The sequence below is a fragment of the Colletotrichum aenigma genome, assembly GCF_013390185.1.
Source record: "Colletotrichum aenigma strain Cg56 chromosome Unknown KSG_Cg56_contig01, whole genome shotgun sequence".
Lineage (NCBI taxonomy): Eukaryota > Fungi > Ascomycota > Sordariomycetes > Glomerellales > Glomerellaceae > Colletotrichum > Colletotrichum aenigma.
Genome location: NW_023500907.1, coordinates 1,908,951 through 1,935,320, shown reverse-complemented (window position 1 = coordinate 1,935,320; position 26,370 = coordinate 1,908,951). Strand labels below are relative to the sequence as shown.

The 26,370-nt window shown below is 55.1% G+C and overlaps 7 protein-coding genes across 7 annotated transcripts; 3 read left to right on the top strand and 4 right to left on the bottom strand.

The window, feature by feature from the left end:
• Positions 1-637: 637 nt before the first annotated feature.
• On the bottom strand, positions 638-2,406 carry CGCA056_v000506 (Cytochrome P450 52A13; the record flags this gene model as incomplete). Its single annotated transcript, XM_037315767.1, has 3 exons — positions 638-1,562; positions 1,617-2,124; positions 2,235-2,406. 3 exons carry the CDS (start codon positions 2,404-2,406, stop codon positions 638-640), a joined length of 1,605 nt encoding a protein of 534 aa, XP_037185611.1.
• A 2,498-nt stretch (positions 2,407-4,904) lies between these two features.
• Positions 4,905-6,789, bottom strand: CGCA056_v000505 (Beta-hexosaminidase; the record flags this gene model as incomplete). Its single annotated transcript, XM_037315766.1, has 3 exons — positions 4,905-5,333; positions 5,389-6,567; positions 6,643-6,789. 3 exons carry the CDS (start codon positions 6,787-6,789, stop codon positions 4,905-4,907), a joined length of 1,755 nt encoding a protein of 584 aa, XP_037185614.1.
• A 2,639-nt stretch (positions 6,790-9,428) lies between these two features.
• Positions 9,429-10,997, top strand: NAB2 (Nuclear polyadenylated RNA-binding protein NAB2; the record flags this gene model as incomplete). Its single annotated transcript, XM_037315765.1, has 2 exons — positions 9,429-9,808; positions 9,863-10,997. 2 exons carry the CDS (start codon positions 9,429-9,431, stop codon positions 10,995-10,997), a joined length of 1,515 nt encoding a protein of 504 aa, XP_037185613.1.
• Positions 10,998-11,953: 956 nt separating this feature from the next.
• On the top strand, positions 11,954-13,921 carry hem14 (Protoporphyrinogen oxidase; the record flags this gene model as incomplete). The annotated part of the gene is made up of 3 exons (XM_037315764.1): positions 11,954-12,406; positions 12,460-13,101; positions 13,157-13,921. The coding sequence occupies 3 exons, from the start codon at positions 11,954-11,956 to the stop codon at positions 13,919-13,921; spliced, it is 1,860 nt and encodes a 619-aa protein (XP_037185616.1).
• Positions 13,922-14,352: 431 nt separating this feature from the next.
• rgr1 (Mediator of RNA polymerase II transcription subunit 14) lies at positions 14,353-17,788 on the bottom strand (the record flags this gene model as incomplete). The annotated part of the gene is made up of 3 exons (XM_037315763.1): positions 14,353-15,802; positions 15,853-17,042; positions 17,093-17,788. 3 exons carry the CDS (start codon positions 17,786-17,788, stop codon positions 14,353-14,355), a joined length of 3,336 nt encoding a protein of 1,111 aa, XP_037185615.1.
• Positions 17,789-19,279: 1,491 nt separating this feature from the next.
• On the bottom strand, positions 19,280-21,210 carry gsdA (Glucose-6-phosphate 1-dehydrogenase; the record flags this gene model as incomplete). Its single annotated transcript, XM_037315762.1, has 6 exons — positions 19,280-19,395; positions 19,450-20,389; positions 20,446-20,790; positions 20,856-20,876; positions 20,929-21,001; positions 21,185-21,210. The coding sequence occupies 6 exons, from the start codon at positions 21,208-21,210 to the stop codon at positions 19,280-19,282; spliced, it is 1,521 nt and encodes a 506-aa protein (XP_037185618.1).
• Positions 21,211-24,984: 3,774 nt separating this feature from the next.
• rpl35b (60S ribosomal protein L33-A) lies at positions 24,985-25,800 on the top strand (the record flags this gene model as incomplete). The annotated part of the gene is made up of 5 exons (XM_037315761.1): positions 24,985-25,009; positions 25,199-25,208; positions 25,381-25,476; positions 25,536-25,636; positions 25,703-25,800. The coding sequence occupies 5 exons, from the start codon at positions 24,985-24,987 to the stop codon at positions 25,798-25,800; spliced, it is 330 nt and encodes a 109-aa protein (XP_037185617.1).
• Positions 25,801-26,370: the final 570 nt, after the last annotated feature.

Here is a 26,370-nt window from a genome sequence, read left to right as displayed (position 1 = left end):
CACTTTGCGGTTTGACTCAGGTTTGGATTTTCAAAGTATACGGCTGAGTAGATGAGCATTTTGGTTTTGCATAGGCACGGACGGGTTATGAACACTGTATCCAGGGATGTGACGGTCGGCAGTAAAGTCGGTCGAGGGTGGGTAGCATGAGACACGCAGATGGTAGCATACTAAGAGAGAATGTCAACGAGAGGACCATTCCCTCGTCAAGCATATAAACAACGACCGATTCTTCCGCTATTTCTCTGCGAAGTGCGCGCCGCCCCAAGGAAAAATCCCGCCGTACTAATGCCAAGGCATCCTAATCACAGTACGCTTCCCAACACCTATTCGAGTAAGGCTGCCTGATATGCAGTCAGCCCATGGGAAGTAGGCCAATCATTGTGCCTCCCATATCTCCCCGCGATACCAATCAGGCTACCCAAACGACACCATCCTGTTCGTTTGGTTGCCAAGCACGCTGACCTCTTGGCGCGAGGGTTCTGCTTCACGGCCATGATAAGGCTACGCTTACTTCAACCTCTCGCCCATCCTGTCCTGGATCTGCCCATTTCTTATTACACCCCGTAAAATAATAGATCGTGAGACCCGTCCTTTCAATAAGTCCTCCCGTGCTTCCGATTCATCTACCCATACCTTACTCGTTCTTGCCCTTGTAGAAAGCGACCTTGACCCCGTCGCCAGGCTGAAGCACAATCTCCGCCTTCAGTAGGGGCTTCCCGCCATCGATCTCGTCCATGAAGCTCTCCACGCGCTCGAATCTCTGGAACAGCCTGCACAGGGTGTACCCCATCTCCGTCAACGCAAACTGCTGCCCGATGCAGATTCTCGGCCCGCCGTTGAAGGGAACGTATGTCCACGGCTTCGGCTGCCAGTGATACCACCGCTCAGGCGAGAACTCGTTCGGGTGCGCAAACTTCTCAGAGACAGGCGGGTACAGGTCCTCGCGTCGCTGCATCAGCAACGTCGAGTATCCGATCGGGGTGTCCTTGCACACGGCCAGCGGCAAGGTACCGTCCGGTCCGCCGCCGACGGGCAGCGTCGTGTCCTTGAGCGCCAGGCGCACGTTGAAGGGGACCACGGGATACAGACGCAGCGTCTCGTTCATGACGTTCTGCAGGTACTTCATGCTCTTCAGGTCGGCGTACGTCGGCTCGCGGTTGAGTCCGACCTGCTCGATGATCTCGGCCCGTAGCTTGCGCACCACCTCCGGATGACGGCCCAGCTCGTAGATTGTCCACGACAACGTTGAGGCAGTAGTGTCGCGGCCGGCGAGCAAGACGGCGACGAGCTGGTCACGAAGGACGGTGCGGTCACGGGTGAAGCTGGCGAGTTCGTGGAGGAAGGTGTAGCCCTGGTCGGATTTCGACTTGGAGGCGAGCTCCTCGGGGGAGAGGCGCAGCGCCCGCTCGATGAACTTGTTGACGAAGCCGTTGATCACCTTGAGACCCGCGCGGAAGGTGAAGAGGGGGACGAAAGGCTTGAGTTTGGCGGCGCGAGCGAGGATGTTCTGGACTCGCTGGACTTCGTTGAAGGCCTCAGCGAATTCTTGCTTGATGGTCCTGGACTGGTGTAAGTCTTTGGGCAGTCAATAAGCTAATAATGCAGGAACCTACGTGAGAGACTTGACATCCTCGCCCAACAGGAAGTCCGTTGCTACATCGAGGGTGTAGCGGAAGAACAGTTCCGAAATGTCCATCACCTTTCCATCGGCATCCATGTTGACCACCTGGTCCTCGCCGTCGAGAGCCCCGCCGTTGGCGATGGTCTTGAACAGCGTCTGGATGTGCGCTTCGAAGCATTGCAAGTCGCTAACGCGGTCCTTTACGAACTGCGGGCGGATGAGCTGTCGGCTGGCGTGCCACTGGTCGCCGTCGGTGGTGAAGATGCTGTCGCCCAAGAACTCGTGCCACTCCCGGTGGAACGGCTCGCCCTTGCCGTAGTCGGAGAACTGCGTCGCGAGAATGGCCTTGATGTTCTCCGGCTCGGCGGTGAAGACGATGCGCAAGCCCAGGATTCTCTTCTCACCAGTCCATCCCTTGACCTTGGAGAGCATGTCCAGCCAAAAGTCGACGTTTTTGTGCGACATGGCGCCGCGAACGGCCTTGAAAACGAAGTCGATGCCTGGGAAGTGTCAGTGTCATCGACCTTTTCTTGGCAGGCTGAATGCCATCCTCAACCTTGTATCTCGTTGCTGAACATCCCGAACGGGCGTAACAGAAAAGAGTACCTACCACCGGGGAGATGGGCATTGAGCGACTGTCCGCGTGTGCCGGGCGCCAGACGGCGGAGGCGTATGGACTCATCGAAGCGTTTGACGGCGACCCATAACCACCATGCTACAACGGCAAAGACGATGACGGATTTGACGGTGATGTACTCGAGCACTACCTCGACCAAGCCCATGATGACAGGCGGATAGTACCAAATCTCTAGGATGTATGGTTTGGCGGCGAACTAGGCTGATATCGAGAAACAGAGTCTCATCCACGGACGAAATGGGACCGTGTGGTGTCTCGGAAGGAATCAAGCAACGGCGTCTGTAAGCTGACTGTGAATAATGGTACGGGAGAAGATGTGCTGCAATCTTCTCAGCGCTGTGAAAGGCAACAAAAAGAGTCAGGCCGCCCGAGTGAATTGAGAAAAAGAAAGTTGGGTATATGATATCACGAGGGACGGGAACGGAATCGGGATGAAATTCCAGGCCGCACAAGAAGGGGGGATAGAGACAAAAGGGAAAACGTCTGATATATGGGCGCAAGCTAAGAGGATCAACGGCAGAGGGTAGGTGTGTATCGAATAAGCTAAAAAGCTGCAATGCAAGCAGCCCAGCAGGTCCAGAGACTTACCTTATTCGATCCACGCTTGAGGCCTGGTCCCTGTTCCGCACTTGGAGTTCGGTTGCGTTATCCTCGGAACGCGGGTAGAGACGCTACCAAAGCAGGACAGGGCAGGGCACTTCTGCTAGGTAAATGAAGGGCAGATTATTGGTCTTTTGTGTTATTGTAGACTTGAAGAATGGGCCCAGAAGAGGACCCAGAAGCAGCTATCCATCGCTCGGCGGGCAGCTAGAGCTACCTTGGAGCAGTTGGAAATCGAATCATGGGGTGTCCACCCACCGTCGTTGTCCGTCCGCCGAAACACTTGCCCTTCTGCGTGTTAGCGGCCGTGTGAAGCCACATGGCAGGGTAGGTACCTGGGCCACCATTGCGTCTCTGCTTTTTTTCTCCCTCGCGTCTCGTCTTGCCCATGTTTTCTGCTCCCCTTTGCGCCGACGCTGTGCGCTGAATACATCACGGGGTGGGTAGAGTTGGTGGTGCGTCCGCTTTGCACGTACATTGCATGGCATTGCCCTGTCTTGTGCTGATCTGCACGGCATACTTACATGCGAGGCGGTGTACTTTTCCCTAACGCTACCGTAGACCACGCGCGAGACAGCGGTGGCCGCTTAGTTACACAAGGGCTCTGTTTCGCCAGTGAAGATATCACACTGGGCAGTGTGTTCCCGACGTCCGTATCCCTGGGAATGGTCTCAGAGAGGCGGTACCGAGGACGACATCGCGGAGAGGGAAAGGACCCCGGGTAGACGTCTACGCCGTCGGGGACGGAGTTGGAGAGTGATTGGAGGACTGGAGAGCCGCGGGGAGCCGTTCTCCTAGGGCTTGACCTTGTTCGCAACAGGAATCCATCCAATGTGATAACGCATGTCTTGTCGTGTTTGCTCGTCTGGGCGCCAGAATCAAGCGACGTTGGGCCAGCAAACGGGCAAAACGGCCAATGAAGCAGCAGCCAGAAACGCGAGGGGGTTGCAAAGTCTGCAAGGTACATGCCTTTGCCGAGGTGCAACGAGTTGTGTCGACGGGCATGTGGTGGGCTTTACGAACGAACCTTCCAAGCAGTTGCAGATGGGATGCTCTTTTGCAACAGAACGAGACAAGTAATTGGACGGAAGGCGAGCTGGAAACCAAAGATCCATTTCGAAGCTTCGGTTCTTGGGGGGGGGGGGGGGGGGGGGGGCAGAGATGGACAGTGCGCGTGCTGTCATTCACTACGTCGTCGATTCGTTAAAGGCATCTTCCCACCGACACTGGAGGCTTGGAGACTGAGGTGGCCCGAGAGAGACAGCGCCCAAGGCATCGCAATGACAAGACTCAGCATTTCTCATTAGCGGTATCCACACAGTACGAATAATCTGCCACCTCCACGATCTGAATACCCAGAAAGGGAATTTTGCTGCCGCCCACCCTGGTTCCCCCGCAATTGAAGCTCTCCCTCCCCCGCTAGCTGCTCCGCCCCTCCCGGCCGGGTTGACGCCTCCAACCCATCCGCACCTACGGCGATGCGTGCGCCGCACTGCAGCATATCACTGCCGGACCATGTCGAAACAACTCGTCGTCTAAAACTGTTCGGGATTGGACTCAAGAGATTCAGTCCGCCATGTTCACAGCTTGAAGCTTCCTCATCACCGTGCATCGTTCTTCCTGTGGACCCTTTCTTCGGGGCATGTACCTTGCTGTCGATCCCCTCGCACGAGACCCTCCTTACATGCACAACTCATGAGTCCAGCGTATCCTCCAAATGCGTTTTGACGGCATCGTTCTTCCGCGCGGCAACGTCCCGCAGGACCTCCGGACGAACCTTTGATCCAACGGGCAACGGGAGACGGGAGACGGGGGCGGCGCGAGTCACAGCGGAGGGACCGCCTCTACAACGTTCCGCATCGAATGCTGATTAAGACTGCCAATATCTATCCTCTAGCACCAACTCTGTTCGGTCATGAAAATGTATTATTATTGGCCAGCGAGGTCGTAACGCGGCCTCCACTCTAGGTTCATGTCAAGACTAGGGTCGTGACTGTTGTGCGACTCGTCCGTGGAGTCAGTAAGCATCAGGCTCCAGACCCCTCATGCAATGGTGTAGGCGCATTCCGTTGCGTTTCCTTGAGTGCAGAATGTCATCTGCACCGGTTCCGACCTGACCCCGCGAGCAACCATTCGCTCTCTGAACTCGGCCAGCCTCGGTGCCGCATCGTACTGGCTTCTGTTCTGCCCCGAGGCATCCTGCCGGCCTGACCACAGAACCTCTCCAGCCGCGCTGGCCCTGGGCCATAGAATGCCGTCGATGCTGACGGAATCGATCGACTCGCTCCACGCTGCCACCTCACCACCGAGCACCAACTTGGCCTGCGCTTCCGTCAGGTTCGCTCTGGGATCGTGTGAGTAGGCAAGTCGCCATCCCTTTGCCGGCGTGCACCAGTCGTTGAATGGGTAGAACTGCTCGAAAGCTGCCCCGTTATCAAAGTTCATCCAGTGGCCTCGCCCGCAGTCAAGATACTGTCAAGGTCAGTCAACAGTCCTTCAGTTGGCACTAAGACGGAATGAAACTTACCCAGAGGTTGTAGTTGCTGTCAATCACCTTGTGGCCCTGGCTCGTGAGGTTCTTTACAGCATCATTTCCCAGCCATGACTGGATGACTACGTCGTCGCCCAGAGTGATGTTCCATTCAAGCGCCATCTCCTCCCAAACGAACGGAACGAGGCCGTGCTTGCGAATTCGGGCGTGGTTCTTGTCCATGAACTTCTGCAAGAGCGGCTGCAGGATCTCGGTCGAGTTGGACTTGACACCGTCGTCCAGCATTGAATCATTCTTGTTCAACTCATCGCCCCCGGTATGGAAGTAAGCTGAGTACGGGTTTACTCTCGGCAGGAGGTCGTCAAACAGCTTGTCTAGGAAATCATCCACACGGGAGTCGTTCATCTTGAAAGCGCCACAAGGCGGCTCCAAGCACCACCACTGGTATGGCTTCTCGTTATAAGCCACGATGAGCTCCGGATATGCGAAAGACACTGAGCCAATATGTCCGGGCATGTCGATCTCGATGATGGGCTCGATTCCGCGGTGAACTGCGTACTCTTGAATCTTCGCCAGGTCCGCGGGGGTGTATGAGAGACCCTTTTGGTAAGCACCTTTGGCGGACAGGTCAGGCATCGCTGGGATGTCAAGTGGCCACGACTGTGAATCTGTGATGTGGATGTGAATGCGGTTGAGTTTGTTCCACGACATGGCGTCAATGACTCTCAAAACGTCCTCCACAGGATACCAGTTTCGAGCCACATCGATAAGAATTCCTCGATGAGAGTAGACCGGTTCATCCTCAACGGAGATTGGCGCCAACGGAGTGTACCATGAAGTCCCGGAAGTGTGCTTGTAGAAAAGCTGCGAAAAGGTCTCGAGACCTCTGAGTACGCCGATCGAAGACTTGGCCTCGATGGTAGCCGCGCCGTCTTCCGTGATGTTGAGTGAGTACGATTCGTCGACCTCGCCGGCGAGAGGCTTGAATGCGCTCGCCTTGTCCTCGCCCGTTTGTGTGATCTTCAACGACGTGACCGCTTTCTTGTCCGCCGCATTGACATCGGGCTCGAATTGGCTATTCTTGGGGTGGAACTTCCATGGAACAAAGTTTTGCTGGAAAATTGCACCCATGGCCCGCGAAACGCCGCCTTGGACAATGTCCTTGCTGTTGAAGGTCGAACCTGGGGCTGGGCTGTACCCGTAAGTGTAGGGAAGCTGCATGTTAAACAATCTCTCAGTATCCTGTGCTTTGTCATGGGAAGCAGAATTAGAACAAGGAAGCCAGCGTACAGATCCCCCATTGTATGTGATTTCCAGCGTTTGGCTGATGAACAGGGCATTCGAGCCGGTCGAGAGTTTCTTGGGTGCTGGCCAGACACTGGCGCTGACCTGGCTGAAGGCGAGAGATAGGGATACGAGGACGAGTGGGGGTAACATGATGGGCAGTGAGAATGAGAAGGGCGGGCAATGGTGGATGTTAACGACAGAAAGAACCCCGGATAATCCGTTTATTGACCACCAGACTCTGGGTCAGAGCTGGTGTTTATAAAAACCCGTTGCACGAAGCAAAACTTGGCCCAGACCCTTTGGAGGTACGCTTCTTAGCCACCCACACAGCAGGCTGCGTCTCGTGCAACCTTGAGCTGCAGTGACCAAGAACCAGACGAAAAAGAAGATGGTCTGCGCCTCGTAGCTGGACAGAAATGCAGGCTGAGGCAAGACTGGTGGTTGGGAGCAAAACCAGACGAGCGGTAGCGTACTGTGATAGGCCGGTTGGGGTTCACGTCGCAACGTTACGTCAAAGTTCAAGGTCGACTCCGGTCCGCTCGACAACCAGCGCTACTGCTGATGACGGAGGGGCTGAGAGCTTTTGTACGAGATCCTCGAGGATGGGGCCAGTCTGACGGGTGCTGAAAAAAGAAAACCGACAGTCCCTAGCAGGCAGACAAGAGGGTCTTATATCAGGCAAGGGCTGCAATCTGCAGGGCCGGGTAGGACGAATGGTACGATGCAGTATGTTGATCTATCCCAGCGTCCGGCCGTGGTGATCCAGGACAGCCGGCTGGGGCGTGATTCGTTGTTTCCTCCGATGTACAAGGGGCATGCCTTCATCAGACTTCGAGGCACAAGGCGAACTGCAAAGTCATCGGCTGTACGTGGACGCCAATGCCACGCCAGGGACTGACCGGTGGAGCAGAAAGCCGAAAAGTGCGAACTGCGGTCTGCGGGCTGGCGGTGGCCGGCGTTGGTTGATGTTCTGCAGGTGCGGAGATGTCAAAGAGCGTGTTTATTTAGTTGCATAGGTTAATCAAAAAGACACGATAAGTGATGAGCGACTAGAGACAATGTGGTAGATGACAGAAAGTAGAGACGGCGGCCTGAGCTCTGGCGTTGGCGGCTTAGTACATGGAGCAGGACTATTGTGAGCAGCCATTGGTATCTTCATCCCATCTCGGAGGGGCGATGTAGGACGAAGGGAGCACCCACGCACCTCCCTCAGCAGTGAGGAGAAGAGAAGGCGGTGTTAGAAAATGGCGGCCAACCAAGAAACCAAGAAACCAACGGGCAAAAGCGCAGCCAGCCGGCGTGGCGGCAGGGGGCGGGGAAACGGCACTACCGCTAGGGGGGCCAATCCAACTCTAATTGCCGGCCAATAAGTAGAAGGCCCGACGTGCAGGAGCTTCAGCGAAGAAGATGGCAGAGCAGCGCAGGGCAGACTCGCTTTCGCACCGCTCTCCGACAGTAGTTCTTCGGCACGGCGCTGAAGCTTCCCTCCTCGGAATAAACACTGCAGGCAATGCAATACAGGCACGCGAATCAGGTCGACGGCGAGGATAAAGTCCGACATTGGTGCTGGGCATTGTGGTCATTCGACACTTCGTAGCAACCATCCAAGAACACAAGATGGGCGGCCAAGCAAGAGGGTGACAGCCTGCATACGGGCATCGAGGATCTGCAACGTTCTTAAGACTCTTATCTCTCCTGATAGGTCAGCCTCAACAGTCTGCGCGAGTGTCGTCAGTGTATCCGCAAGATGGCCCTATCTATCTTGCCAGCCAGAGTTGGGACCTCAGCTGCAGCAGGTCTCATCCAGTGCCTGCGCTGTAACATTTCATTGACAACGGGGAGGGTTGGCTTCTAGTTGGAGACGCTGGCCAACAATAGCTACAGTTGCTGAACAGGTGAGCTCGAAACTGACACCAGGTAAGACAAAAAATATCTAGACGCAGGTCGCAACTCGGGGCCTCAGGAAATTGCTAGAACGTGCCGACAAAGCATTTCGTGTTCCAAGGTTTTCGCCTGCAGGTCCCAAACACACCGCATATGGATTTGTCCACACCGTACAGTGGTCCCTAGCCCACGGAGAGAAAGGCCCTTCTTTGAGCCCTTAAGACCGCAACTTCCTTGAGTTCCCTGAGGCTGAAAACGGGTTTGTTGAAGCCTGGGAGAGCCGACTCTTTGCTTTGAAGAAGGATTTCTGGCTTTGTATGAGAGTCGAGGAACATGCGAGAATGTGGTTGAGCGTAGTGCCATTGCTTAGGAGACAGGCTGAGTGATTCATTCGCTGCTTACCTGAGGCACCTGAGGTAGGTACCTGCCTGTGCCTGCCTACTTCTGGAGCGAACCGTTGGGCTGATTAATGGGAAGTGGATCGCCACTTCACTCCCAGACCTCCGTCACCGCCAAAGGTCATTTATGAGTCACGTGCCTTGTTCTTCGGGTCTGTGCTCCTAACCAGTCAACCGCGAAAAACCTGGACTCTGACTTTGGAGCACCAGTTCACTACCTATCTCCAATCATCCATTCTTTTGTTGCGCCCAAAACCCTGCAACAACCTCAACACCTCTGCGGATTGCCGGCCTCTTATATACCCTTACCTCGGGCCTGAAGTTGCACTCGCGATCCCATCGTCCCTGCACCGAACTACCGCCTGGCGCTTCGTTGACGATTCCTACTGCTTGCCAACAACGCGTCTCTTGCCCTCTCTCGGTAGTCGCCCTTCAGATTCCCACATACCAAACCGCGATCGCATTCGAATCTCAACGCGACCCACGCCTCGTCGGCGATTTTCCAAAATGACGGTACAAGTCGTCCTCAACACCCCGCTGGCTGATGCGCTGAGCGCCGCCATCCAACCGAAGCTTGTCGAGGCTGGTTGGGCTTCCGACGACGCTGCGCTGGCCGAGTACATTATCCTCATGCTGGTCAACGGTCGCACGCAGGAGCAGATTGCTCACGAACTCGCGACCGATCTCCTTGGCCTCGATCCCGATGATCCTGCCTGCACCGATTTTGCGAGATGGCTATTTCAACAAGCAGAGTCACTTGACGCACAGCTGAATGGCAACCATACACAACAGGGTGGCGATGCCATGGCTGGCATGGGCGACCAGAATGTCGCGTCCGGCGAGATGGATACCGACATGGGTGCAGGCGATGCTAACGAATTTAACGCGTATGCCTCCCGTTCCCGTCAATTTACCCGACTCCCGTCACTAACAGGATGCAGTCCTACTGGTCCCCGCTCAATGCGCAACGGCCCCAACGCCCGTGGAGGCGGACGCGAAAAGCGTATGCTTGGTCACATGTCAAAGGCCATGGACAGATCAACCGACTCAGTTCTCCACCGGACCCGCGGCAACGACAGAATCAACTCCCATGCTCGCGGCCCCCCTACGGGACCGCGAGGCGGCATGGGACGAGGTGGCCGGAACATGAACGGACGCGGGGTTAACATCCAGGCTGGTCTGAACGCGATGGCGGGAATGAACGGCCAGCAAGTACCACCTGGCATGAATGGCATGAACGGTGCCTGGGGAATGCCTCCTGGTATGCCCGGACAGCAGCCTACCCAGATGGATCTCATGGCGATGATGGAGCAACAAGCACAGATGATGAGCCAGCTTCAACAACAACTCATGAACCAATCTGGCGGCCGTGGCGGACGTCGTGATCGTGGCGGAAAGTCCCTGTTCGACCGGACCCAGAATCGCAACAACTTCAGGAACCGTCAAGGCAACGACAAGTCAGAGTCGGGAATGGCAGAGGGAGGGGCCGAGGGTGAGGATGTGGAAATGGGACAATCGAAACGCGAGCCGCTCAACCCGGATGAGACGGTGTGCAAGTACAACCTTCACTGCACCAACAGGGAGTGCAAGTTCGCACACCAGTCTCCTGCGGCGCCACCTGGTACCACTGTCGACCTTAATGATGTCTGCACCTTTGGCGCTGCATGCAAGAACCGCAAGTGTGTCGGTCGCCATCCTTCACCCGCCACGAAACTTGCGCACCAGGGCGAGCAAGACTGCAAATTCTTCCCCAACTGCACAAACCCAAGGTGTCCCTTCAGGCATCCCGACATGCCTCTCTGCCGAAATGGCGCCGGTTGCACCACTGCGGGTTGCAAATTTACACATGTTAAGATCAAGTGTCGATTCAACCCTTGCAAGAACCCTCACTGCGTCTACACCCACGACGAAGGACAGCAAGGGGTCTTTAAGGACAAGGTCTGGACCGCGGAGGGCAACAGCCATGTCAGCGACCGTCAGTTCGTAGATGGCCAGGCTGAGACTGAGGTGATACTTCCCGAATCAGAGAACGCCGTCGGCCAAGAGCAAGGCAACGTTCAGGAGGTCATCAGTTAGAGGCTGTGTGAGGAGAGCCGATTCCGTGGTCCGGAACAGTGGGTGGGATGATTCGAAGCGGGTGAATGGGAGACGTCAGTCCCTCGAGACTGGCAAAGCGGGTATCTACAAAAAGAGGCCTTGGCTGGCCCGGAAAGGAGCAGCGACTTCTTGTATGATAATTGGACGATGATGTATGGCCAAAGCGGCAGGGCACAATCGGCAATCGGCGTTGCGGGTGCGATTATTCACATGTTCGTGTATAGAGATGGCTTTGGGCAAGCCGAATTACGTTCCAGCGGCCACCAAAATTGTGGTTGCTAGCAGCATTGGGGCAAGTAATGCATTCGTTATGAGGCCTCACAGTCAGTCTTGAAATGCTTCGTGTGTTGTGTCCATGTCAACGGAGTTCTCTGCGATGTCCAGACCTCCTGTTCTTTCGGGTCTCGGGCGGAGGTTCATCTAGCCTTTGACGTGGACCACCTATTATGGCTGTGCATTTATGTAGCCACTTCATTTCCTTTGGGCTCGTTTATATATTTACTCTCGTCGTCCTTTTCGCCTCTCATGGCGACTTCCGCCGCCATATCTAACTATTGTGCCACTCTAAGCGCTAAGGGCCTAATACTTTGAACAGAGGAAATATAGTCTCGTAAACATAAGAAAGTTAGACAGCGCCCTTCAATGAGATCGACAAAGCCATAAAATATCCAATCAAGAAACTGACAGGATGCTGAAATCCATTCGTAAGGTGATGTTTGTGAAAGTGGCGGGTCCATGGAGCCCCTGGAGCTTCCCGGTCCCTAGCTCCGGAGCTGTGCGGTTAGCTGCAAGACCCCTGCCAAAATACTTTCTGTGTCGTGACGCCACTTTGTAACCAACAGCTTCCTCCCGCCAGCACTTTTTGTCTTTCCCTCTCTCATTTGTCCGAACCATTACCCCCCTCAATGGTCTCCAGAAGAGCCGATAATGCTTTCATGGCTCTATTAAGATCTTACCATTCTCAGCGCTTCTGCCGAGCGGCGCTCAGCGCCCGCAATGGCATCGGAAGGCCCCCGCGATTTTCGACGAGTGCTCTCCTCTCCGCTGCAAAGCCGGCCGATGCAAAGACGAAGGAGCAGAATAAGCCCGCATATGACGCCCGAAAAGCTGTTCGCAATAGAATGGGTGTTCCGCAGGAAGTTGCCATCATCGGTTCTGGAATCACCGGCCTGACGACGGCACATTACCTCGCGAAATGGCTCCCGGAGACATCCCGCATCACCATCTACGACGCGGCGAACCGCACCGGCGGATGGATCAATACACAAACGCTCGACGTCAACGTGGACGGAAAAGGAGGCAAGGTGCGCTTCGAGCGTGGCCCGAGAACGCTGCGTGGCATGGGAAGGGACATATGGAAATTCGACGATCTCGTGTTCTGGGACCTCGTTTGTCACCCTTGCCCTGAGAAGTTATCGCCAGCGCTGACCATGGCATGAAGCTCAGAGACCTAGAAATGGTTGAGTCATACCGTTCGAAGCTGCCGCTCAGTCGCTACATCTACTACGACGAACGACTGGTCAGCATGAGCCTGCAGGGCTACTGGAACGAGCCAATCTATAACAGTGTCTTTAGCGGCGCCTTCCCAGGCTTTATCACCGCCATCAAACGACGTCTAAAGGCCCGCAAGGAACCACACCCTTCCGATATGTCTGTCGCCGAATTCGTTAAATTCGCCACGGGCAAGCCGCAGCTGGTGGACAACTTGGTATCAGCCATGATCCACGGCATATGGGGTGGCGACGCTGACAAGATCAGCATGCGCAGCTTCATGCCTGCCCAGTGGTGGAAGTTTTTCTACGAGCCCTCCAAAACCAGTTCGGACGAAAATGCTCGAGAAAACCACAACCGCGTGTTGATGCCTCGCCAAGAGATGCATATTTTGCATACATTAGGTGCGGATGAACAGTTGAGATACTTCGTCGATTACACAAAGAAAGACGCTTTTGTGTATTTCAAGGACGGCTTGAGTAGCTTGCCAGATACGATCGAGAAAAAGCTTAGGTCCAGGAGCAACGTCACTTTTAAGTTGGGCGAGCCGGTCGTTGACCTTCGGTATAATGAAAGGCGTGACAAGGCTGCAGTAAGTGCCTCATCATCCCGACGAACTCCCGCAACAAACCTTCTGACACAGCCAGATCCTTACCAAGAAGTCTGGGGACTTTGCCTTCTACGACAAGGTCATTTCCACGACGACAAGCAACACCCTCTACAACATGACTTCCGGCGCGCTGCCCTCCCTTAAAGACTCGCCAAACGTCTCCATCATGGCCGTGAACCTGTGGTACCCCCAGCCAAGGCTGAACAAAAAACACCGCGGCGTTGGATACCTGGTCCCCCGCTCCGAGGAAAACAACCCCGAAGGCGTCCTCGGCGTCTTCTTCGACTCGGACGTTCTCGATGCGGCCCCGGCCCCAGGCGAACCCGAAGGCACCAAGCTCTTCGTCCTCCTGGGCGGCCACTACTGGAACGACAAGGCCCCTCCGACGACGCAAGAGGGCATCGAGATGGCCAAGTCCGTCCTCGAACGCCAGCTCGGCATCCCCGCCTCCACGCCCTGCTTCGCCATGGCGCACTTCGCAAAGGACTGCATCCCGCAGCACCACGTCGGTCACTGGCAGCGCATGGACCGCGCGAGCAGCGAGATCGAGTATGCCTTCAACCGCCGCGTCGCCGTCGCCGGCGGCTCGTACGGCCCCATCGGCGTTATGGGCGGCATGCGCGCCGGCTATGATTTGGCATCGCACATTGCGCGTGTGTCCCTGGACCACGTGGGCGAGACGGGCCTGGGAGCGTACCAGGAACGCAAGCCTGATTTCTTCCTCTTCCACCGGGAGATGCTGCACAGGATCGGTCGCAATATTGCACGCGAAGCTTCGTGGTTTTACAGACAGTTTGGATAGAACCCCTGTATGCGCATACATAATCTAGACAGCAGTATTTTGTACTTTAAACAAGGCACTCCCGTCCTTGGGCGTGGCGTTCGACCTGTCCGTAGCTACGGACGTCAGGAGCATCACACCTGGTTGTAAATTATCTTGATAGATTTGGATCAATGGTGGCATGTGTACGTCAGAGTCAATAAGTTTACAAATTTTATTGGAGGTATCGATGCGACCGTCTATTTCGGTCGAGTCCGGCCGGCGTGCTACTCTTGAGGGCACGATAAGCCGCTGAATGCCATCACCTTTGCTATCCACGTTGCGTATACCCCAGGCCCCTTGGTATCACGGTATGAATGGATGATGACTCTTGAAGAAAAAGAAGTAAAAAAAGAAGAAAAGGTATTTGAGACAGCAACCATGACACAGCAAACCCGTGCTGGCGTCCCGTCTTAGTCGAGTACCAACGGCGCTTGCTTACTACCTGAGGTCCTGTTGCTCCCCTGACTGACGCTTGTAGGCTGCGTGCCGAAAGATTGGTTTGCCGAAAAGGTCTGACTGAATTGTGTCGCGGCGCCGTCCGATGATGGTGGCCCGTTGCCGCCCGTCGCGGCGTGGGTGCGGACTGCGTCGTCGAGTTTTGTAAGCAGATCCATGATGCTTGGCCCAGGCCTGGATGCCGCCGCGGTGGTGAGTCCCCTCCAGCCATCTCCGTGGGACTCCCAGATGCCCTTGAGAAGTTTGTTAAACTCCTCGTCGGGGCCGAAAGACTCGCCTCCCGTCACCCGCTGAACGTGGAACCACGACTCGTGGCGTCTTATCTTGCTTCTTACGTCAACGGAGAGTACCCGCAACTGCCCTGAAGGGCTTGTTAGTGTGTAGCGAATGGCAACCCAGTCAACGGCTCTTGGGAACACCTCGACGCGCCCTTGATTTGTAGATTCGAGAGCCTCCCACTTGGACTCGATGCTCTCAACCGTTTTCAGCACCGGTAACATTAACGGCATGTAGATAATGAGGGCTTTAAGCCCAGCCTGGGTGTTGACCATCGTTGTGAACAAGTCCAGCATTCGCAAATGCGGATTGCCCCTTTCTAAAGATATCCGGATATCGCTCCGGGCTAGGTCAAGAGTTGCCCGCCAACGGCGAGGCTTTGCTGTCGCGTCGCTCTCTCCCGGCATTGCGACATCGCCGTATGTGAAGATGACTTGGCGAAGACTCATTCTCTCGCATTTGAGAGAACCTCTTGCCTTGCTAATGGCTTCGAGGAAGCCAAAGAGCCTGTCTATGGATTTGACGTGGCTTGTAAGAATGTCGAGGATAGGGTGTCCGACCGTCTGTCGAATGCGGAAGATAAATTCGCCCTTTCGAGGGCTGAAAGACACGTCCCGATCAATCCGCCCCTTAAGCAGCGTGAACTTAGACCTGTCCTTCACCCTGATTATCGCGTCCACTACGGTGTTGACCTTGCAGTTGTCAATCACATCCACCGGTGAGGCACCCTTGTCATCTTTCCCGAGAGTCGCAGGAACCTGAGGTTGAAGCCCCTTGAACTTGATCTCGACATGGTTCTGGGCCCATGAGGGAGCGTATTTGTCTGATTCATCCGATGCGTCGTTGGCGCCGGAATGCCCACCGAGATGGCTGTGGCGTAGAATTTGTGACAGCTTGAGAAGAATTGATGGCATACGGACTTGTTGAGGCAAAGAATAGTTGGTCGATTCCCTCATCACATACTTGATCCTATTAGTATGCAAGTTTTGCAAATCGGTGACATGGCTAATCGTGCCAGTAACGAAGGTGGTCAGGTTGCTCCAGAATGAGTCGTCCAAGTCGGGTTGTCCATGGTTTAGTCGCAGTCGACAAGAAAACTTGATGGGGCGCGCTGGCGTGTTGCGGTCGCTATTCGAGTTAGCGTTTCACACTTCAAGTACGCGGCGGATCAGACTTACATTTGTATCAACCACCACTCATCACCAGCAAGGCTCAAAGAGGCCATGACGTGCCAGTCCTCATCCAAACTTTGACGCTGCAAGAAGACTGTCTGAAATGCCTCCCTAGTCCGAATAAGTTGCTTGATATCTTCGTTTGAGAGTGGACTCTTGCAGGTCTTCCATCCAACGCTTCGCCCCCGGCGGTTGAACTCTTCCATAACGTAACCCCACCTGATGCTTTCGAGACAGACCACACCATCTTCTGCTGGATCCTTTTGGCCGTAGTTAAGCCGTGTCTCACCACTGAGTGTGTATTTGGTGTGAGGTTGAATTGCCGCGAAGCCAGTTACTGGTTCTACGACCAAGATAACATTTTCTCGTGGGCTCAGTTGCATGCTCAAGAACGATTCCACCGGCTCCCTCTTCGAGACCTTCAATGTCATCGATGATTCCCGGTTCGCGAAACGAGGGTATGACAGCAACTTGGAGTGAATCGATGAGAGAATATGCTCCACGTGCCTGGCGACCGCCGTCTTGAGCAGATCTTCTGCACAGAGGGTGTCGACATCAAACGGTAATAGGACGTCTTTGACCTCTTTGTTGTCCCGGTACCACCGCGCAACTAATCGACTCGACTGTTTCGGATCTAATTGGCCGTTTGTTTTCTTCGCACTGTTGACGGCGACCATGACCCAGCTCTTGGGCCCGTTTGGTCCGTATCTTGTGGTCCAGTACTGCAGGGCCAAAGCTCGGTTCAGGGGTTCCACCATCAAGGTTCCTGTCCACGTGCTTCGGCTCAATTCGAGTGCCTGTCGCTTGAGCTCATTGATCTTGTGCGTGAGGACGAATTCGTGCAGGAACCTGTAGCAGCCTTCCAAACCGTCCTTGCCAAGGATCTCGTTGACTTGGCCTTCCAGGAATGATACCAGCCCATCAGACAGCTTTTTCGCACACGGAGAGAATGCGAACCGAAAGTCGATGAACCAGAATTGCTTGGTGAAGTCCTCATCGGCAATGGTCAAATCTACCTCAAATTCGCCTTTAACCTTGAAAGTCACTCTGCCGGAGTGTATGCTGTAGGTCTTGAACTGATGCGGAATCTTGTCATAGTCATCCAGATTCAGGCGTAAAGAAAGCATGGTGTTCAGATCATCAATCCACTTCAACTGCTCCTCCGGTGTGAGAGGCGGCGGAGGTATGTACCCAGGCTACAAGTTGATGTCAGTGGGAGTACTCGCGTTTATAGTGGAAAGCTTACCTCTGGGACCCACGATGCCTCGCCAGTAGTGAGGACTTGCAAAGCGGTCTTCAAATCAGGATTCGGTAGTCTCGCGCCGTTGAGCCCTCTCTTGAGATCGATGAGCAGGTCTTGTGCATAGTCGTACAGCATCCTCTTAGAATCGATATGCGCCTTGATATCAATGAGCTTGCTGACAGCCTCTGCGTTCCTGCTCCAGTCCGTTATGACGAGAGCCTTGACCCATTTAGCGTGCGCATCTTGCGCAAACTTGAGCATCAACATCTTCTTTCGTTTGTTTCCTTCCGACATGTCGTCCGGTGCTTCGTTGCCTTGGGGTGTGTTTCCGTTGACCGCCGGCGGTGCCCATTTTACGGCCGCCATCTCCATAATAACTTTCTGCAGGTCTTCGTGGGTTCGTTGCGCGAGTCGGGAAACAATCATGGACAGCGGTATGTACCCCTGGGTGATGTGCACGATCTCTTCGGGAAGGTCGTTCATTCTCGATTTTGGCTGCAAAGTTAGACCGGTGTTCATCTGCGATTGCTGCTTGCCTGAGTCGGCTGGCACCCCGTTCGCCAAATTGCTAGAGGCCTCGACGGGCGCCTTGCCCTTGTTCGGCGAGGGCTGACCGTCCATCGTTGTACCGTTGATGCCGTTCGTTTTCAGATTCCTATCGTGGTTCGAATGTATTCCATTCTGCCCTCCATTGTCCATGTTGACAACACCAGGCATCGGGGGAAGGCCTTTCCCTACGTCGCTGGCTGCCTCACGACCGTCCCCCCGAGAGTGGGATGCAGGACGCTTCGTGAACAACGTAGAATAACTTTGGTTGCGGTGGGCAGGTCGCCGCGAACAAGCGACCAAGTGACGTGAAAGACTGATCCCTATCCACGGTGACTGTGAGATGGGACTCAATCATCGGCGCCAGATGCGCAAACAAGCAGCGTGGCGCAATCGCATCAACGAAGGGCACAGGTTCAGTAACCACGACGCGCTTCGAGAGGGAGTTCGATAGGAGACGGAAAGATCGATTCCGTAGAGGCAGAGGTGGTGTCGTGGAAACGCGATGAGGCAGCGTGATCTGGGGGGAAAGTCCCGGCAGCAATCGACGATCGGAGAGTCGCGGTTTCGGCGTCGCAGTGATGCTCGTGCGGAAGGCTGCGATCAATTCATGGGTCGGATTTCGATGTGTGCGGATATCGCAAAGCCGTGGTTGTCGGGTGCGCCGAGGAAACCGGCACTTGGTGATCGGCCGGCGGACAAATGGTGAGGGTGGTGCTGCGATGGAGGGAGCGTGCAACCAGCCAGAACAGCAAGGCAGGAGGTCTAGGTGCAGCCGAGCCTTGCTCTTTTTTCTCAGGCAACGCCGACCTGGCCTGGCCAACCAGCCGACCTACGGTCCTTCCCTTTGCCTTCCCTTATGTAACGTAGGACCTGACTCAGCAGTCTCCACATCGGGTACGTACCGGCTTTCTCTTTAATCTAGTGGTACCCTACATGAGCGAGCTTCCTAGTCTCAGTCTTCGACTCTATTTCCCAGCATGCCACGGGCCACGACCTCATGCGGCCAGCCGTCGCCATGAGCGAAGCGTCAAGAGACGACATGACCGATGCCTTCGACTAGATTCTGTACAATGGGTCGGAGGATACGTGGACTGGCGACGCCGGATGCATATGCTGCAGAAACCGGCTAAGTTCGTCGAGCTGCCCCAAATGATGACGTTTCTGTTAGCGTTTGGAACCCCCAATGACTCGCTGGTCTTCCAAACTGGAGCTTCCTTCTCACTGCCCGAGGTGTCAAGTCAAATCACACTGCTATTCGGCGCATTCCTCCCTCATATGGGCTGCGACTCAGCGAACGTCAGCGGTTAAACGTGGGAAACGTAAATCTCATTGATTTTCTATCCTTCCTAACACGGCCAAGCAAAGCGAAGAAATTCCATCTTCCAACCAGTGCCCACCCTTAGGGTGTTCCCTCTGGCTTCCCTTGTTTATGTCTTCTTGGTGAATCTATGCCCTCCCTTCGATGGATATAATACGTTGCGCTCGCCTCATGAGGCGGCGCTGGGGATATCGCGGATGCAGTGGCCGAGGCGTGCGTTCTTTTGGAATTGGTGGTAAGATAGGGGTTGCTCAGCTGCTCAAAGACATCATTTAGAATCAATTCTTCTATGTAAATAGCTACGCTAATGCGCGCGACATGACTTACAACTTGTTGGGAGCCTGAGCCGAGGTAGTGGGCCACTGGTAGCCAGCCGCATCACTGAACTTGTAGCCGTAAGAAGAGGTGAAGTCATCCAGCACAGCAGGGCCGCGGGAACCTGCAAGCACATTAGCAACAAAGCCAGGATGTGATTAACAGCACAAAGACTCACCATAGGGGTACTCCATGGGGATGATCTCCTTGTTGTCGTCAAGGTAGTGCAGAAGAGGAGTGAAGATTCTCCAGCTGGCGTCAAGCTCGTCGTCACGGACGAAGTTGGAGTGGTCGCCCTTGAGGCAGTCCAGGATGAGAGACTCGTAGGCCTCGGGGATCTTCAGGTCAGAGAAACGGCGGCGGTAGGTAAGGTCGAGCTCGGTGACGACAGTCTGCATGCTCAGGCCGGGCAGCTTGGAGTTCATCTTGACGTAGACACTCTCGTTGGGCTGAATGCGCATGACAAGCTCGTTTCTGGGAATGTCCTTAAAGATACCAGAGGTGACGTCCTTGAATTGGATGCGGATCTCGGTCTTCTGCTCGTTGAGGGCCTTTCCGGCCTTCATGATGAAGGGGACACCATCCCAGCGCTCGTTCTTGATGTAGGCAACCATGGCGCAGAAGGTCGGGCATCTAGAGTCCTTGGGGACAGTGTCGTCCTCCTTGTACGAGGGCTTGCTGCCGTCCAGGGACTTTCCGTACTGGCCAATGATGACATTCTTGGGCTCAATCGCGGGCATGGCACGGAGGACGCGGACCTTCTCGTCACGGATGTCCTCAGAGGCGAAAGAAATGGGGCGCTCCATGGCGAGCAGGGTCAGGACCTGGAGCAAGTGGTTCTGCATGACATCGCGGATGATGCCAAACTCGTCAAAGTAACCGCCACGGCCCTCGGTACCGAAGGGCTCCTTGAAGGAGATCTGGACGTTGTCGATGTTCTGTCTGTTCCAGGTAGAGCCAAAGAAAGAGTTACCGAAACGGAGAATGAGAATGTTCTTGACCATCTCCTTGCCGAGGTAGTGGTCAATGCGGAAGAGCTCATCCTCCTTCCAGTCGGGCTCCAGCGACTTCTGAAGCTCGCGAGAGCTGGCAAGGTCCTTACCGAAGGGCTTCTCGATCTGTTTTGCGCTCGTGTCAGTGAATCTGAGCCCATTGGGGGCATCAATCAACATACAACGACGCGGGCAATGCCCTTGGTAGGGTAGCAGCACTTCTTCAAGTGCTGAGAGACAATGGTGAAGACACTGGGGGGCAGAGCCATGTAAAACAGACGGTGAGTCTCGGGCTTGCCAGCCTCGAGCTCCTCAAGGTGTGCGTTCAGGTTCAGGAAAGAGTCATCCCGGTCGTACTGGCCGGAAACATAGGTGCAGAGGCTGCAGAAGTCGTTGAGTTGCTGCTCAATCTCCTTTGTGGGGGTCTTCATGTAGGATCTGATGCGGCGGATGTACTCCTCGTGGTCCATCTTTGTGCGCGCATATCCGACGATCTTGATGTCCTTGGGAAGGAACTGGTTTCGGTACTATTTACGCCAGTCAGTTCGCCGAGCTCGCAGCATCGCAACGCGCGGGTCCGAGAAGCTCATACCAGACCGAACAGAGCAGGGTACTACAGAAATGGTCAGCTAATTTTCACGTCACAAGAAGCTGTGGCTGCGTACGGTCTTCTTCTTCGCCAGATCTCCGGAAGCACCGAGAACAACAATGACGGTGTTCTCCTTCAGCTCCATGGAACTGTGAGCGCCCACGAGTTAGCAAATAGTCCGAGGTCCGAAAAATCCATGCTGCACCAATTGCGATCACCCGCTCAACATTGGCGGTGGTATCAAATCCCGCTCGCGATGCCGAGTTCGAGTCGGGAGTCGCCAGAGCGAGAGAGAGCGCAGCTTGGTGGGGTTGGAAGGCGGGGTGACATACGCTGCGGCGGAGCTAAGGTCGGCCATGGTGACAATGTCGGCGGTGAAGCGGCGCGACTGTGTGAAGATTGTGAGAGAGGAGGATAGGAAAGAAGGGTAAGAATAGGTCTCTACAGACGGAAACCAAACTTCGCAAGCAAAAAGCCAGAAGAGGGAGTTGGGAAGGTTTTGGAAAGAGATACAGAGCGGGATCCGGGACGGATGGATTGGGGTATTTAGTAATGACGAAGCACAGATGAAGGTAGGGGTGCGCCGTGAGAGGTATGGGTACGGGCGTGGATGGGGGAGGAAGGAGGTGTCCAGGGTTGGAGGAAGGTATACCTACAGACAAGACGCGCAGAAAGCTAAAAGATACTTGGCTCGAGGGCAGGTCGAGGTACCGCTTTTAGTGCTCTCAGGCGGGGGCTATCAGCACAAAGCGAGAGCAAGGGGGAGCTTACTCACAACCGGAGGATGCGTTTTGCTGCTCTTCTAGCGCGTCATGTACTGTACTTGTGTACTTGCTGTAAGTCCCGCACCGCCGCGCTCGCCTTTAGGCACCTCGGTGCGAATCAGTCAGTGGGTAAGCTTCCCTTGATAGGTAAGTGGGTAGGTAGGTGGGAGAAAGCAGGTCGACGATGGTAGCACAGGCTGCTATTTTGCTTCTCTATTTATTTTCCTTGTGCTGCTCTCCTGTATCCGGACACTTCATTCACTGGGCCGGGAGGCTCACATCTGGGCGCACGGTGACTGAGCCTATCTCCCGAACCGTGGGCTCTCTGGGGAGTTTTTCCAGTGAATTTCGGCCATTGTTGGCGAGGCCACGCCCATCGTTGCAGTCTCCGGGCCTTTTCACCTTGACTTGGACCTGACACTGGAACTTGGACAGGGTTGATGTCAATGGAGGGGAAAAAAGGAGGGGCAGTCTTCGGTGTTGTCGATAAAATGTTGAGCGCTGCCGGAGATTCTAACTGTCTGTCGGTCTTAAGCCCGCCGCCCATCAGCACCAGATCCAGAGCAGCCCTCAATATCCGTCCCGTCCTGTGCTGTCCTCCAAGTCAAGTCAGAGCTTCCTGGCACAGCTCCAGCTCGCACAGAGTCAGTCAATCCGCATTGATTCGTCCGGCGCTGACGGCATGGGCCTCGGTAGTGGGCAATTGGGTTGGACAAGACAAAGCAACCCTTCGTCACTAACTTGTAATCAGCCTGGTCCGCCGTAAGACCTACACTCCCCGCCGGATCAGATGGAAGCCATGCGGAAGTCGACTGTGCGAATCTCATACATGGCGGTGCGGATGTCTTAGACGGACTGCATCGTCACTTGGGGTAAATGGGAGGGAACTCTCACGCAAACGTCGATCAACTCCCACTGCTGCCGCTCACTCGTCCCAAATCCCAACTTACCCATCCGCAGGAGAAAAGCCAAGTCATATATTCAAGATGCATGTAGGTATGTACTGTACTTCTGCACCTGCTCAATGGCAGAATAGACCCCGGCCTGGGGACGACACCTAAGCAAGATCGGGTGCCTTGACTGAAGAGAAGCTAAGGTGCCTTCATCTGCAAGCTGCAGCAGAATTGTTGGACTAACCTGGCTGTCAGAGCGCGCGTCGGAGCTCCAATGAGAAAAAAAAACCATCAGAGGAAGGGGGGGAAAAAAAAAAAAAATAGAGCTGGAGCCCTGTCGAACATCAGTCCAAGACAAGACACAGGCTCCAAACTGCACACGCAGCCTGCCAGAGACGTGCGGATTCGCGCCCCTGGGACCACGGTCCATGGTCCACGGCAAGCAAACGTGCTTTCCCATATGACCTCAAGGGCCCTCACATTTTCAGGCGGGCGGGCAGCAAGGGCCCAAAAAGGGTCCAACGCCAAAACGCCAACATCAGCAACTCTTCCTTGGCCTGGGCTCCATGCTCCAGTCTCCGGCTCCAGCTGCTGCGGCGGTACTCCCAGACTCTCGTCTCCATCTTTCCAAACGCCGGACACCACCGAGCCTCCCGATCGGACTTTGGCTTTGGGAGATGTGATCGGCCTGGGGCCTTGGACCTTCGCTGCTGCGAACTCGCGATGAGAAGCGAGGCAAGCCGTGGGAGCCGTGGGTCTTGGTCTTGGTCTTCAGCCAGCCTGTGTGAAACGGTGCTCCGTAGCAACAGACAGCTTGTCACCCTGACTCCGACCTGGACTGTCGGGCCCAGTTCCATTGGAGTCATATCTGTCGGGTCTGCAGGGCGGATATGCGCCGTCCCCTGTTGCCCTGTGTTGAGGAACATTTCCTTCCCTTCTCTGCTCTGCACGTTTCTCCCCCCATCAACTCCGATGTTGTCACCGCGGGGGGCGTTTTGGCAAGGCTCCATGGGATACAAAAAGATCCATCTCATGCCGGTCCGGCCAATGCAACTGTGGCATGAACCTCTGCTGCAGTCTGCTGGAAATCGGCAGAGTTTGTGACCAGAAATTGCCGCAATGCCCACCCGTCGAGGCGTTCCAATCGGTGCAGTCATTGCAGCGAGCGGCAAGCCCAACGGCCATTTGTTCCCACGGCCGCCAACTAAGAGGTAGTACTTCACAACTCCGGAGTCGCTCTTCAAGGGTCCCCACGGATCGGTCCTTCTTCACCCAGGCTCTCAACCCACGCTCCGATGCTTACAAAAGACGTCCGACCATGGACCTTTTCTATTTTATTTTTTGACGAGCTTGACGAAGCGTGGGAAAATGCCATGGGACATTTCCCAGCCCATCTCCCCTCGCAACCCCCCTCCATCCTCTGCGTCTTGTCGCTTCTTCCAAACAACCCGTTCCTGTTCAGGAAATCCCGCGAGATTTTAGGTCTTTGGTGTCACTTGGGACGCCGGACCGCCAACACAGCCGGCCCTGCAACTGTCTCACAACTCCGCGGGTTGGGTTCGGCGTCCAAGCTCTCTCGGCCACCCTGAAAGATTCTGGAACTCCGGTTCAGCCGCACAAGTGTTTCCGAGTTTGCGGTTCTCTGCTGTAAGAGGCGTAGGTAATCTTGATCTTGCTTCAAAGACTCTTGCAACTCTATCACCAGAAAGTTGCAGTTGTTGGTTTGCCAGTGGATGCCATAGGTGAGGCTCAGCGGTCGGCGGCATATCCGCAGGCGAGGTCTCTTGGTAATGATGCAGATATTTGTCATTGACGGACTTTCTCTCTGTCGGCCAAGGTGCTTTATCCTCCAGGGGTGCAAAACTTCGGGCGAATAAAGGTGCGAGTGGTGACGGTGTGGGTTTGCTGGCGGCAGACGTGCGCCCACGCGAGGACCAGGTCAGGTCCGGTCGGCAACGCCTCTGACCCCGAAGTGACCGAGACCCTCAAGTCCACGATGGTCGCCGTGTTCGGTGTGGTGGGCGCGGAATCGCGGAACGCGAACAGTGAAAGCATGGCACCTGCATCGGAGGACAGGAACACTAATCCACAATTCTTAGGTAAGCAGGCGCAGGCACGGGCGCAACTCTCAGCTATGGAAAGCGCTCCCTGCCCAGCCACATGCGGCGCACCCCAGATGGCCCCCCACCTGCGATAGCGCGATAAGCTGTGGCTTGCCTCGTCGGCGTCCTGGCCGCCAGTGGATCCTTCCTGGAGTAGGGCTCGCTAAATACATACGTACCAATCAGAGCCTGGCTGCATGCCTCCTTCGAAATTTTCAAAATTATTCGTGTGTGAGCCCACCTGACCGAAACCACCAAACACCATCCGACCATCGACGACGGAGTATTAGTCTTTTCGCCCAAAGACAATCCTCAGCCTTTTCCTTTCTCGAGTCCCTTTTGGTTGGAGCGAGGAAAAACTAACACCGTCAAAATGCCTTCGGAAGCCGGTCACAGATGTGAGTTGAATGCCCTCGCCCCTCGTCCCGCACGCTGCTTCCGCGATTTCGATATCGAGCGAGCTCGCGACCTGCCTGGGTGACATCGCGACGATGTCGGCCTGGTAGGATCACAGCGCTCGAACGGAGTCGCACTACCTTTGCGCGTGTTGTTTCTACATGAACCAGTGCTGACTAGAATCTTTGCAGTATACGTCAAGTAAGTTGAATCCCAATCGAAATCCCACATCGCCGACGACACCGACTTCGCAATCATGGACAATGCGACGAGCCGCCAAGCACCTCGAGAGACACCACTCCCACGCGAACCGAAATCATGCTGCGAAGACTTGCAATCTCATGTGAACAGTCGACTAACGATGCCTTCTCAGGGGACGTCACCTCAGCTACCAGCGTAGCAGACACGTCACCCACCCCAAGACGAGTCTGATCAAGATTGAGGGTGTTGACGACACCAACGCCGCCAAGTACGTTCGCCTGCGCCTGCAGTATGCCGCCTCGCAATCAGTCGCTAACGAGGACACAGCTTCTACCTCGGCAAGAAGGTCGCCTACGTCTACAAGGCCTCCAAGGAGATCCGTGGCACCAAGATCCGCGTCATCTGGGGCAAGGTCACCCGCCCTCACGGTAAATACAGATCTGCCCTCGAATCTCCCCTCACAATCGAGCCTCCGGTCTAACACAAGCAAACAGGCAACTCCGGTGTCGTCCGCGCCAAGTTCACCAACCCCCTCCCCACCCGCTCTTTCGGCGCCTCTGTCCGCGTCATGCTTTACCCCTCGTCGATTTAAACGGCCCCCCATCGGATGGAGTTGGTAGTGAGGATGGATTCTGAATTGGTTGCATCGGTCCAGGCAAGGACAAGAGCATAGCACCTTGCTTGCTAAAAAAGGCATCAAATCAAACTCGTCAAACCACCAAGATGAGGCGAAACGCACAACCCGCGGGTCCAAAACCCCCTCGCCCACCCCCCTTTTTTCGAGACACATGGGAATGATTCTGCGTGACTTGAAAAGCCGGTCAAGGAGAGCCGTGTTTTATTCTTTCGCGGGAAACGATGACGAGTAGCTTCATGTCAGGGGGCTCGAGGACGGGAAAAGAACACAAAAAAATCAAACATACTTGATTTTTGCTTGGCCGGCTACACATACGCGACACGATGAACGGTAGATCGGGCGGCATTAATGTCAGGGTGTTTAAAAAGACATGGCTCAGCGACGGTATTCAATGGTTTTTGAACAATCTCCATTCGACGTTCCCCGGGGTGAGGAGCACGCAGCTCTCCGAAAAACGATAGTCCCATGCTGCGTGCGAATATCCAGCGTTGCCTCTCTCCCGTCCTTTCCCAGGCCGTGCTCCGG